This window comes from Schistocerca americana, chromosome 2 (assembly GCF_021461395.2).
Source record: "Schistocerca americana isolate TAMUIC-IGC-003095 chromosome 2, iqSchAmer2.1, whole genome shotgun sequence".
In the NCBI taxonomy this organism is placed as follows: Eukaryota; Metazoa; Arthropoda; class Insecta; order Orthoptera; family Acrididae; genus Schistocerca; species Schistocerca americana.
In genome coordinates, this window is record NC_060120.1 from 1,049,698,021 (window position 1) to 1,049,711,493 (window position 13,473).

General features: G+C 40.0%; 1 protein-coding gene across 1 annotated transcript in view; it reads right to left on the bottom strand.

Annotated features, from left to right (window-relative positions):
- Positions 1-5,108: 5,108 nt before the first annotated feature.
- Positions 5,109-13,473, bottom strand: part of LOC124594665 (lens fiber major intrinsic protein-like) — a 53,766-nt gene continuing 45,401 nt past the window's right edge. Inside the window, exons 5-6 of the mRNA XM_047133035.1 lie at positions 12,660-12,740; positions 5,109-5,276 (exon numbers count right to left, since the gene is read on the bottom strand). Coding sequence (XP_046988991.1) covers positions 5,109-5,276; positions 12,660-12,740 — 249 coding nt within the window. The remainder of the gene's footprint in view (positions 5,277-12,659; positions 12,741-13,473) is intronic.

The window sequence follows — 13,473 nt, forward strand, 5'->3', positions numbered from 1 at the left end:
GTAGTGCCTCATGTGAACAATGTAAGTCTCGAATTGTACTGACAGTGCTGTTTCGACGCGTGATTTTGATGTCTCTTGTTGTCGGCTACATCTCGAGCCATAATAAGAGCGACTTCATCTACAGTTGGCGTGTTGAATCTGCCAGCTGTTCTACTGATGTTACTTTGTCGGCTTTGATGACTATTTGATAGTTGTCATTTCTTAATTGTGGAGACACTCTTTTAAACAACTGAATAAGCTGATAACAATTTTCCAAAAAATTTCTGTCTCTTCAGCTTGTTCGATGAAATTATCCTGTCACTGAGCTGTCATGTGTTCCTCACAACTGCCCATAAAATCAGTCGGGAAAACTTCGGATTATCATTAGGCATCGGCATCAGCGACCCAATCTTCTGATACACCTGGCCATGTATTTTAATATAGTTTCAAAATTATGTCCCAGTATTATGTCCATTAGATGTGATATCGTAAATTTTAGTTGCCCCAAAGGACGTCATTTGAAGCAAGAATTGAATTTGCGTGTCTCGTGAAAAACAATTTTGAATCGTTTGATTCGCCAGCAAGAAGTGATTGTAAAGGTTCCGTTGGAGTAGGAAGAGGTGACATTGCAACACATACCGACTGCTTCATTGCGGAATTTTAACAATAGTGCAGGCCTACTATGGAAAAACTTTTTTGCTGAAAATACCTTATTCTTATGGTTTTATGGTGAGAAATTCAGATACGATACTTAACAAACTGTATCACCCACCTTTTCTTCACATTTTACAGTTAAATTGGGAAATTAAGCTATTTTTAAAGAATTTAACAGCTTTTATATAGGAGCCAAGAAATCATTCCAATGATTGTTACTTCTGCATTGTTGATATTACTGGTCATAATTCGAAAAACAAGAAGGTACTAAGCTACCCTAACCTTCCATTCACCATCCGACCAGTAGGGCATGGTGTAGATTTGCCAGTTCCTGAACCACCAGATGATTTAAATTCTATTCCAACAGTAGTATTTTCTGATGTGCAATGTGTTTTAGATGACCTAGATAATGATGAAATCCATTGTAATACAGGAAGTCTAGATCCCAAATTGTTCACTCAGGCTGAGCTTAACGATTTGGTTAGGGATCTGGGCTTAATGAAAGAAAAAGCTGAATTGCTTAACTCTAGATTGAAAGAAAAGAACTTATTGCAGTTGGAACCAGCATATACATGTATTTTCTATACATGTATATGCCAGCAATTTTCCAAGTTTTTTCGACAAGAAGGTGATTTAATGTAGTGCCACACATTCCTGGTCTGATGAATGAGTTTGGTATTGAATACAAAAAGGAAGACTGGAGGCTGTTTATTGATTCATCCAAACTAGTTTAAAGGCTATTTTATTACACAATGATAACATGTATGAATCTATACCTGTTGGACATTCTGTACATATGAAAGAAAGCTATGAAATCCTAGAAATAGTTCTCAATAAAATAGGCTATTCTGCTCATGGTTGGATGATATGTGGCGTTCTAAAACTAACATGCATACTCCTTGGTCAGCAAGGTGACTTTACCAAATTTCCATGTATCTTGTGTGAATGGGACAGTAGGACTAGGGATCAACACTGGTGCAGAAAGATCTGACCTGTGAGGAATTCTTTAAAACCTGGTGAGAAGAACATTCTACGCAGAAACTTTGTAGATCCAAAAAACGTACTACTACAACCTCTACATTAAAGTTAGGCCTGCTCCTGCCAACTAAGATTTTTAGAATTTCTGTGACGCTCCCCCATGGGTCATTCAAAGCTTAGAATGTTGAACACGTACAAGTAAAGCAACATGAATAGTCCAAGTTAATCGCATTTAGTACAGGTCCCACAAACTTGAATAATATTCTACTCTGGGTCATCCGATCGGCTTTTAAGCAACGTTTCTTATAGACTGGTTGCAGTGTCCTAATATCCAAGCAATGAACCGAATTCTGCCAGCTGCCTTACTGTGACTGATCCTTTGGGATCGTTCCGTTTCATATACCAACAATTTGTTGCACCCAAGTATTTGTAAGAGTTTACTGATTCCATTTGTGACTCATAGAGATAGTAGTCATAGTATTCTACGTTTCTTTTTTTGTTTGTGAATCGCACAGTTTCACATTTCTGAGCATTTAAAGAGGTGACAATCTCTGTAGCAGTTTGAAGTCTTATCAAGACTTACGTGAATATCTGTGAAGCTTTTTTCAGACAATATCTCATATACATGATTGTATTATCTGCGTAAAGTTTTAGGTTACTTTTAATACTGTCTGCAAGTTCATTAATGTACAACATGAACAGCAAGAGCTCGAACATCTCCCATACAGCACTCCTGATGTTACTTCTAATTTTGTCTCTCCTTACAAGGTAACATGCTGCTTCCTCCATTCTTATAGACTCTCAACCAAGTCACAAATTTCCCCCAATACCCCCTACGACCATGTTTCCAATCATTAAGAGTACGTGTGGTACTAAGTCAAACGTTTGTCGGAAGTCAAAAAACCCTGCTCCATGATTTTCAAAACCCTTTTTTTCGCATGGCCGATGTTTTCGGAATCTACGCTCGTTCGCATGATGCCATTCTGTTTGGGATACCTCATTATGTTAGAGCTCAGAATATGTTCTTGGATTCTGCAACATTCGTCAAGCATACTGAATGATAGTTTCGTACATCACTTCTGTCACCCCTCTTGTAAGCAGGTGTCACCTGTCTGGACCAGTTTTTTGTTTGAGGGACATACAGTTTTCTCAGTGCTACAGTCACTTCACGCTGCCGACCAGGCGCGACGTGCGCTCAGTCGGTCTGCCGCTGAAACCTCAGTGAGTTTTCATAGTCGCTTGTCGTCGCAGTTACTCTGAGAGAAAACGAACACCGCCACTCCGGCAGTACCGGTTGTACATTTCTGTTACAGCCTCTAAACTGACGTGTAGTATCAAGAGCTCGTCTCAAATGCTTTTAGAGGTTAAAATAGCTGCGCAAAATTTTGTCGGTAGAAAACGTAGACTGAATAGGTATAATTTCGTGACTTACGTGCACCGTAATTACTTAACTTCGGTTCACAGCCACTAGTACCATCATTTCGGTGCTGGGAGTTTATTCCTGTACAAACTATAGTTAAATTTATGTCGCACCCTAAGAAAATATAACTGAGTAGTTATTTACGCTCAGCACACAAGCGAGGATGCAAAGGAAGAGGGGTCGAGTCATGCGGGCGTCATGAACCTCCCCCAAAACATAACTTAGTAAACTTCAACTCATTTCACCTAGGTTCTGGAGAATAAAGTTGCGTGCCATTATTGACCTTATATCAATCACGTGACGCATATTTCTCAGATTTTCAAATGCTGTATTTCTCTGAATTGCAGTTTATTGTAAATTATTCTACATGTGTGTACAAATTATTATTATATTGACAGATTTTATGTGTAAATATGTGTCTTGAAGACAATTGTTTTCCCGATACTACGAATTACGACAGAGTACGTGAACACCTTATAATGGAGTCCCCGAGGGTCAAAACTGCAGGCATGCATTTGACGACAAATACACCACAGCAAGTGTTCCGCGTGGTTTCGTTCACATGAAGACAGGCCTCAGCACAACTCCTCAACAACACCCGTACACATTCCAGTGTCCCAGGTGTGTTCTGAATACATTGATAACCACATTTTACCAGGGTTAATCGACGCTATCAACAGGACTGGAATACGCTAAGGCTTTTAAGTATCCCCACGCAAACATATGTGACAGGGCAGTTCAGGGAGTCCAGGAGGCCACAGTATTGACGAGCCCTGAACGACACATTTGTTGTCGAAATGCTGTATACCTGTGTTTAGATATCGAGATTGATGATAAATTCAAACGAGTACAGTTGATCAATTTGTAACTTACGCCACAGTTGCCGTGTTTCGAAATAAATGTAATGTTACACTTTGAGAGTTTTCTAACAGTCATATAGGAAAACCACTGGCTTCTGGAAATATCTTTAATACTATCATTTTATTGTTCTATTGTCCTCTACTCGCCCTTCTCGTTTGTACCTATAATAATCAAAATCTGTACATGAAATCCTAGGCAACTGTGGGTTACACCAGGTTATGGTGGGGACAGGGGTGTGAGTAAAGACCTGTTATCGCCAGCCCCAGAGCCTAACCCTGCACTTGCATCTGCCACTGTGCTCTGTTGAGCTAAAAACTGATGAGTTAACACATTGCTTCTTTACTTTCTGGGACTCATGATCGTGATACGTTAGTAATTGTTCAATGGCTGGTTTCTCCATGAATTCACGCACACTGAATGGCTGTTCCCTACACAATGTCAGACTTAGCTTTATGAAGCGAAAAGTTGTTTTTTTCTCATGAAGCTCTCTCACACAACTTGTAAGTCTGTCCCTCTTTCCTTCTCTCTCTTTTATTTTTTTATTTTTCTATTTTTATTTTTTATTTGCTTCCTGTGTTAGTATTAGACAGTAATATTCCAAACAAACCTTATATGTGTCTTTTTATAATATATTTACATCACATTAGTTACAGTGTTACATTGATACATCACACATAACAGAAACACAATTTGAAAAAATTATTCCACAAAAACATCATAGTATAAAGTTACATATGGCTCAACGTCCTGACGCAAGTCTTTCAATTGCACGGCAAGTACCCTCCACTGCGCAGTGTACAACTTCTAGCAAAGTACAGAAGTAGATACGGAATAAAATAAATATTAGTATGTAGTAGGCACTAAAATCTCATCGCAAAATGCGAGACACTATGTTCTTTTCTCTTATTTCGCAATTGTTGCTTCATCCTCTGCATTATCTTATTCGAAATCGTGTCTCTGGAACACGACACCATTAGCAGAGCCCAAGGGACCACAGCTGGTGGAAGAACTCGGCTAGTGAGGCCCGATGCTGCCTTCGGACGCCACACTAGACTCTAGACGCTCGTCTCTGGACCCTACTCTCTAGACCCTGGGCTCTAGACTGTAGGCTCTAGACCATAAGCTCCAAACCCTAGACTCTAGACCATAGGCTCTAGATCCCAGATTCCGGACTCTAGGCTCTAGATCCTAGACTCTAGGCTCTAGACTCCAGGCCCTAGAGGCAGACAGCAGGAACGATGCACTTGCCGCCGACTGGCGCCTTGTTGTCAGTGCTGGGAGTGGCGGCAGGAGGGGCGTCGGCAGCGGAGGCCCGCCCACCCAGTGGCAGCAAGTAGAGCAGCGTCGCCGCGACGGAGCCGAGCAGCGGGCCCGCCCAGTAGACCTGCGGCAGGCAAAGTGGTGGCTCAAAGCGCAGGACCATCTGTACTGGACGTCAGATCATTACGCAATACATTTCAATTGGTGGCATGCACATGGACCGTCAACAGGAAGGAATGTCACCATCGAGGATCATGGGGAAGTAAATTGAGAAGTTCACATTGGTCAAGGGCAGGGTAGGGTGAGTGGGCGAGGTGAGGAGGGCAAGTGCTCCCATCTGCTAACGTCACAGGCTAACCTGTTCTCCGCCTTTTTGTGCATTTGTGTCTTCTTGTTGTTTATATTATTGTCTGATTTCTTTTGCGAGACAGTGAAAAGGAGTGAAAAGGTTCCGTGAGACCTTGGATATCTTTCCTATGATTTAGATTTTACAACACACAGACAAAGGAAAACTCTACCCTTCACAAATACAATAACTTAAATAAAGTGGCGTCTATAAATGAAGAGATGTGTTTCTGACACAGAAACATTAGGAAAAGTCCACATGGGTATGGGTCCGAAAATCCTTCGTTATGGAGTTACAAAGGTTTATTGTTAATGTTGCATGTGATACATTAACAACGTAGTGGCCTCCTGCTTCATGCACGCCCTGAACCTATTGCCTATGGTTTGCGTTACTTTGTTGAAACTTTGCTCAAAACAATTTCGGATACGCTCCCTCAGAACATCGACATTAGGTACAGAAGTTGAATACATCAGGGGTTTTTAATGTCCCTAGATCGGGCAGGCCATGTACTGGATCCTCTGGACCAATCAATCGACAGTGGAGAATAAACCACATCCGTAGATGACATCTACAGTTACATCATCAAGTAACTGAAGGACCTCGCTTCTGAGAAACCATAGGTATATTTGCCCAGTAAGAGATGTGAGAAGATATGGGGACCAACAAGATGATCATGAAGGATTCTATTCTACACGTTGTTGCTGAACAAAAAACATCCAGAGGGCCTAATAACAAATGATGAGACCACCTGTGAAAAGGTGGGACTTCGCAAGACATGGCCTGCATTTCAGTAGGAAAGAGAAGGGCAAACTTGCTGGGATGATAGGAGATTCTTTAAGGGGGGCACTGAAACTCATGGGAGTATCTCTATTTTAGGCTAAGATCAGTGTCCAATGATTCAACATGGAATGAAATGAAGCTTAATGAGAAGCTCAGATATGCAGGTACTAGAGATGTCAGAATATCACAAGATTCTCATAAAAGCAAAGTGAAAAAATAATGTTAGTACATTGCATCAGAATATCGGGGGATTAATAAATAAAATAGATGATCTCGTTTGTTTAGAAGATCTAGAAACTGAGGATGGAGTTGATATATTATGCATGTCTGAATATCATATAGTCACATATATTGAAAAGGTAGATGTAGGTGGATATGGGCTTTCAGCACATGTAAGTAGAGACACTATGGAGCATGTTAAAATCTGCCATAGTGTCAAAAATTTAGAAACTACAAAAATTTATGTAGAGCTACATATAGAGGCATGTGCTTGTGAGCTTAAACTAAATAACAGTCTTTTATATTTGTTGCGACATATACATCCCCATTCGCAAATTTTCAGCTATTTTTCTAAAACTTGGATTCTTTGTTGTGCTGTCTGTCAGACAGAGTGAAACAAGTTATTCTCTGTGGAGATTTCAGTCCAGATTTTCTGAAAGAGACCGATGGAAAGCTTGTCCTTGAAGTATTACTTCGTTCTTTCAATCTGTCAGTTACTGATTTTTCTATATGGATGGTACAGGAAAGCAGCACACCAATAGATAATGTTTTTGTGTACAGGGAACCTGATGCTAATTTAAAATTTAACCTGTTTCATGATACTTTTGTGAGTATATATGACAATACTTTCCCTAAGAAAACTGAAATATAATTGTAAGAAACTATCTAAAAATCCATGGTTGATTAAAGGGATAAATAAATCTTGTAAACAGAAAAAGAAAATGTATATTATAGCTAGAAGGAGTAATGATCCACAAACAGTGAAACATTATAAAAACTACTGCACTCTATTAAGAAAAGTTATTAAAAATTCCAGAAGTATGTGCATTATGTCTGAGATTAGCACACATGATAATAAGATTAAAACAATTTGGAATATTGTTAAAAGGGAAAGAGGGCAACTGAGAGCACAGGAATACTGTATTTCTATCAAACTCAATTAAAAGTTTATTAACAAAAAGTTAGAAGTAGAAAACATCTTTAGTAATGTTTTAGTAGTGTTGCAAAAAAATAGGATCCAGCTATTCATTAGAAAATACCAGGCAATATGTGGAAGGGACAATACCTATTCAATTTCATAAAACTGAAATTCAGCCCACCTCTTACACTGAAATTAGGAAAATAATAAATTCACTGAAAAGTAAAAGCTCACACAGAATTGATGACATTTCCAACAGAATATAAAAGCTTGTGCCCAACAGATAAGTGGGATTTGTAGTAGTTCACTGAAACAGGGAATTTTTCCACATAGACTGAAATACGCAGTTGTTAAACCATTGCATAAAAAGTAGATAGGTCTGATGTTAACAACTACTGCCCAATCCCACTTCTGACAGCTTTATCCAAAAAATTTAAAAAGTAATGTTTTCAAGGGTTGCATTACATATTTGTAAAAATGAAGTACTGACAAAATGTCAGTTTGGTTTCCAGAAAGGCTTTTCTGCAGAAAATGCTATAGATGCTTTCACTGATCAAATATTAAATGATTTGAATAACAGAACATCACCCATTGGGATGTTTTGTGATCTCTCAAAGGCTTTTGAGTTTGTGAATCACAAATTTCTTCAAGTTAAGCTTAAGTATTGTGGCGTAAGAGGGACAGTGCACAAAGGGTTTAATTCATATTAACTGGAAGAATGCAGAAGGTTTAAGTTAACAGTACAGACAGAGTGCAAAAATCAGCAGCGTCCTCTAACCGGGGATGTATCAGGAATGGTGCCCTCCAGGCTCAGTATTGGGTCCCTTACTGTTCTTAACATATATTAATGACTTGTCACTCTTTATTCATGAAGATGCAAAGCTAGTTCTTCTTGCTGATAATACAAATATAGTAGTCACATCCAAAAATCAAGAATCAGCCGAGGAAATTGTCAATATTGTCTATCAGAAAATTATTAAGTGGTACTCTGCAAATGGACTCACTAAATTTTGAGAAAACACTGTATGTACAATTCTGCACAGTAAATGGTATAACACCACTGATAAATATAGACTCTGAACAGAAGTCTGTTTCTAAAGCAGAATATTCAAAATTTTTGCGTGTGTGCATTGATGAGAAATTGAATTGGAAGAAACACATTTGTGATCTACTGAAACGGTTAGGCTCAGCTACTTATGCTAAGAGGGTTATTGAAAATTTTGGTAATAGACCAATCATTAAATTTGCCTGCTATGCCTATTTTTATTCACTGCTTCTATATAGGATCATATTTTGAGGTAATTCATCATTAAGAGAAAAAGTATTCATTGCACAAAAGTGTGTGATCAGAAGAATAGCTGGAGCCCACTCAAGATCACCTTGCACACATTTATTTAAGGAACTTGGGGTATTCACAGTACCTTCACAAACATATATTCACTTATGAAATTTGTTATTAATAACCCATCCAATTTCAAAAATAATAGCGAAGTGCATACCCACAACACTAGAAGAAAGGATGATTTTCACTATTGTGGCTAAAATCTGACTTTAGCACAGAAAGGGGTGAATTACGCTGCCACAAAAATCTTAGGTCATTTGTCAAACAGCATTAAAAGTCTGACAGGCAGCCAATCAACATTTAAAAACAAATTAAAAGAATTTCTGCATGACCAATCCTTCTACTCCATAGATGAATTTTTAGATATGAAGTAGCAACTGTAAAAAAAAGTTAATTATATTGTATAAAGAAAGCCTATGTTAAAGTGACATGTTCCGCATCGTTACAAAAAGTCGTATTCATGACCTATGGAACAAGTATTGTGATGTAATGTAATGTTATCAGGGTTACCGAATTCCATGCACTTGTAACGCACCAATCTGTCGTAGCTGACAACTCTTTAAATATAGAAATTGTATAAAATTTGCCGAAAAGTAAGTCTTGCCTGTGGAAAGTAACTACCACATCGGTTTTTTAAGCCATCGTGAACAACGAGCGCAATAAATGCATCAAAAAGAAAGAGGGAAACCTTACGTTTAGTCGATGTTCGCTTCTGTGGGGTCTATTTTATGACAAAAGTGACATCTCTGGTGATGGCTCTGGCGTGTTAGGAACAAAACATCGATATTGGCCCCAGAAGCGTCGTCTGTGCCCTTCAGTAATGGTGACTTCCCCGTTACGAACAAATCCTTGAATTTATGCGTGAACGGTTGGTCCTAGCGAGCATAAGGCACCAGCAGCCCTAAGATGCCGACACGGTGGCTCAGCGTGTTCGGTCAGAGGGTTAGCTGCCCTCTGTAAAAAAAAAAAAATTGAGTTAATAGATCAACGACGAACTGAAACGGGTGTCTTGCGACGTCCGTCCCGAGCAGATGCAACGAACTCAAACGAACAAAATTAGATTAAGAAAAAAAAAGACTGGTCCAGGCAGGAGAAAAAGATGTTTTTATACCTGAAATTTTCCCAGAAACTTTCTTCCCCCTTTCCGACTCAGTATATGAGTAAGCAGGTCGTCTGACCACCATGTAGAGCACCCAGGTTGAGTTTCTCGTAGTGCCAAGGAGCTTTGCTTGTTAAGAGGAGTGGAAGAAAGTGAACTCATCTTCGTGAGGCCAGTTGAGGAGCCACTTGTATCTGAAGTAGCGACTCATACATCAGAAAAACAGACGGTGACTGGGAGAGCAATGTGTTGAAGCCATGTCACTCCATACCACTTCTAAATCATGCTCTCCGGAAGTGAATGACATGGTAGGCGACCAGCAGCCCATGTTCCCCTGCACTTGATCAAAGAATTATTTACCTTCTTCCCTGGCTTCATAATCTTCCTGTCAAATATCTCCTAGATGGAAACATATTACACATCTAGATATATGGACAACTTCAAAGGTTTGTACCCAGTGAAACCTCGAAAGCAGCTAACCTTTTTGGGTAAGGTGCACTAGAAGATTTTGTAATACTGAGAATGGAAGTTTGGGCATGAAGGAGATCCTCTTGTTTCTAAAATAAAATTATCCTCTCTTCGAGATAACAACGACGGCAGGCATGAAGTATGAAGGGATGGCAGTAACAGCTACGGAAATGGCATCTCGGCTATGCGTAAGAGCTACCCACAAGCTCGGCTTGAGTCCAACGCGAGCAGTGGACGACACATCAATTAGAAGGCCAGCCAGTCGTGTTTCTAAACGTCACTGAGCCGTGTATCGACTCGTGCTACACCTTGTGTTTAGATTGCATTGGTTTTCCTGTACTTCCCCTGACATGTTTTTTTGATATGTTATCTGTCTTAAATTGGCTCCTCGGTTGTCTTTTCCCTCTGCTATCGATATCTGCGTTTTTGCTTCTGGGAAACTGCTATGGAGGAAGTGAGATCTTTGACCGGTTGTAACCTCGTGTTGTGGCGCGGAAGTAGGGCGTTGCGCGCAGAGAGTGTGGTGGACACGGGAGGGCAGTGTGGCTCTCCAGCGCGAAGCAGGCGTGGTCGGTTGTACCGAGTCGCCACCTGATGTATGTCGGCTGTGTGTAACGAGCGGGTCGAGTTGACGGAAGAGCTCCCCGCGTGTTGGTTGTATACAGAATCGCCCCACGAGTAGTCGCTGTTCATTTCGACTTGGTGGGACGTTAGCAAGCTTCTTTAAATCCTCCATTTCAACGCTGGAGTTTAAAAGGAGACATCTAACATGGAGCAGTCACTACCCGTCAACGTTGCAGAGAAGACGTGAACTCCGGTGACAGAGCGTGTTGTCGCGTGACCATGGCGTGTTGGGTACGCTGGCGACGCGTGCGCGGTCGGATGTGTGGATCCTTGCCATCGGAGGTCGTGTACTGCCAGTTCGAGCATAATTGCAAGTTAAGTTCGTGGAAGGTTTAATCATTAAGTAATAATTTTGTGTAATCAGCGTCTGTTCTGCCTTGTGGCCTCCGGCGACCGGGTTTCCTGTTCCTGTCACCGGTGTAAATGAAGACAGTGATCTTTTCTCCTCCTCTCGTTACTGTCCGATGGGAGGTGTAGTTTTGGGCAGTTTAATTGTTTCGCTATTCTGTCGTGGGTTATGAGTAAATTCGTGCTTCTTGTTGGTTGATCATGTGGTCGCTCATTCAGGACTGTGTGGTGTAATGTTTCCTTGCACGAGGGTAGCTCTAATTCTGTCAGCAAGTTAAGCCATCTTATAACAAGTTTTCGCTGGCTAAAAGTCGGTGCAGTGACCAGCCAGAGTGTGGCAATTGTGCTTACGGGCGTATTTAAATTGGTCAGTATTCTGTCTAGCCTGAACATCCCTGAGTGGGTGATTTGTGGCCGCCTTAGACGGGTCCGTCATATCTGTTATGTTCCAATGATATTCCAGGACACTTTTGTTTAAAATTTTTTGTAAATTCCTCCAAGTTTGTAAATTCCTTTTATTGCCATTAATCGTGTGTTTGCTGAGATCTGTTTAATTTTTTTAATGGAGGTGTTGGTAGCTTCACTACCTCACCGTACTTTATTAACAAAGTTCTGTATTTACTTTAGTAGCCTGTTTACTAATGATCTTTAATTTTTTTTAAATTGTTGTATTGCTATAAATTACTTTGATTGGTGTTAGCGGCGTCTTTTAAAAGGTAGTTTATTGCCGTACTGCTAGCTTCTGTGTTTTTAATTTTTTTTTTAAACTGTTGTATTGCTACAAAATTACTTGATTGCCGTTAGCGGCGTGTTTTAAAAGGTTGTTTATTGCCGTACTGCTAGCTTCTGTGTTTTTTTAATTTGTTGTATTGCTATAAATTGCTTGATTTCCGTTAGCGGCGTGTTTAAAAGGCTGTTTATCGCCGTACTGCTAGTTTCTGTAAGATACGAATAAAACATTTGTGAAAATCTCAACTCGACAGTAAACTACTAGAAATTTGCCCCGTTTCCCAACTTGTGGCGTGGCTTGTAGTAACCGTAGTGACTGTGTGTGTCAGTCACATTTTAAATCATAGGGCCATCAAGCAAAGAACCTTCAGCCAACGTGATCAGAATTGACTGCATAAGTCTCAGTGATTAGTTATCATCATCCACAGGGAAATAGACCACTTTCCACCACAATAACATATTAAGAGAAGAAGCTCATAATCTACAGCAATTTTAATATTCTGACATACCATTAGGTTTCTGCACCAAATTCTGAGCATCTGGGAGAATTTTCATGGTTCTGGTAATTTAGAATGAACTGGAACTCTGCTATAATGCTATATGAAGAACAAGAACAAGAGCACTTGTGCTTACCCAGTGATAGGTCCAGATGCCCGTCCAGAAGGCAGGAGCCAGTGATCTTGCTGGATTTAGGCTTCCTCCTGTGTAAGGACCCTGCAGAACGATATAAGAATTTTTTTGTTATATGTTCATCCTTGTGACCGATGATCTACAGGACTTCGGCAGTTCACTTACGTAACAAAATGAAACACTTGCAGCCATCGTTGTAATACAATAAAATAAAATAACACCGAAACGACAGGTGCAGGTGTTTTATTTTATTGTGCACTTAAGACTCGTCACCAGTAGGAAACAAGTGTGTAGCAGCAAATCTCATCACGTGATGTCTCAACAGGCGGTTCAGTGTGATGATTAGGAATCCCGATCTGTATTACGTGAAACGTACTTCTGTTAATACTACGGCTATCCGGAAAGAATAGCCTCTGTTTTCGTGAAACATAGGGAGCAGTGGGGTGAATGGAAAAGTCGATGCATTGACTTGCTTGCTATGTCAATGTGTTTAGAGCTGCGATAACAAGAGGGTCACACTGGTTCTGCTCCTCTCACGGCAGCCATTCAAAATACCTTTTTATTTATTTAACAGGATCTGTTTTGGGTCATCCGGCTCCCTCTTAGATCGGACCAGGATTTCACACATACATTACATTTTTAATATCATAGTTACCAAAGATATATCAATGTATATGACGAATGATATTAAAATGATATGAGTCTATATAGTGACTACGTAAGTAGGTTAAACTGACTATGAACAAATAAAGTTAATACTGACAATACTTGTACTACTCCTGTTGCTGCCACCACCACCACTACTACTACTACTAAT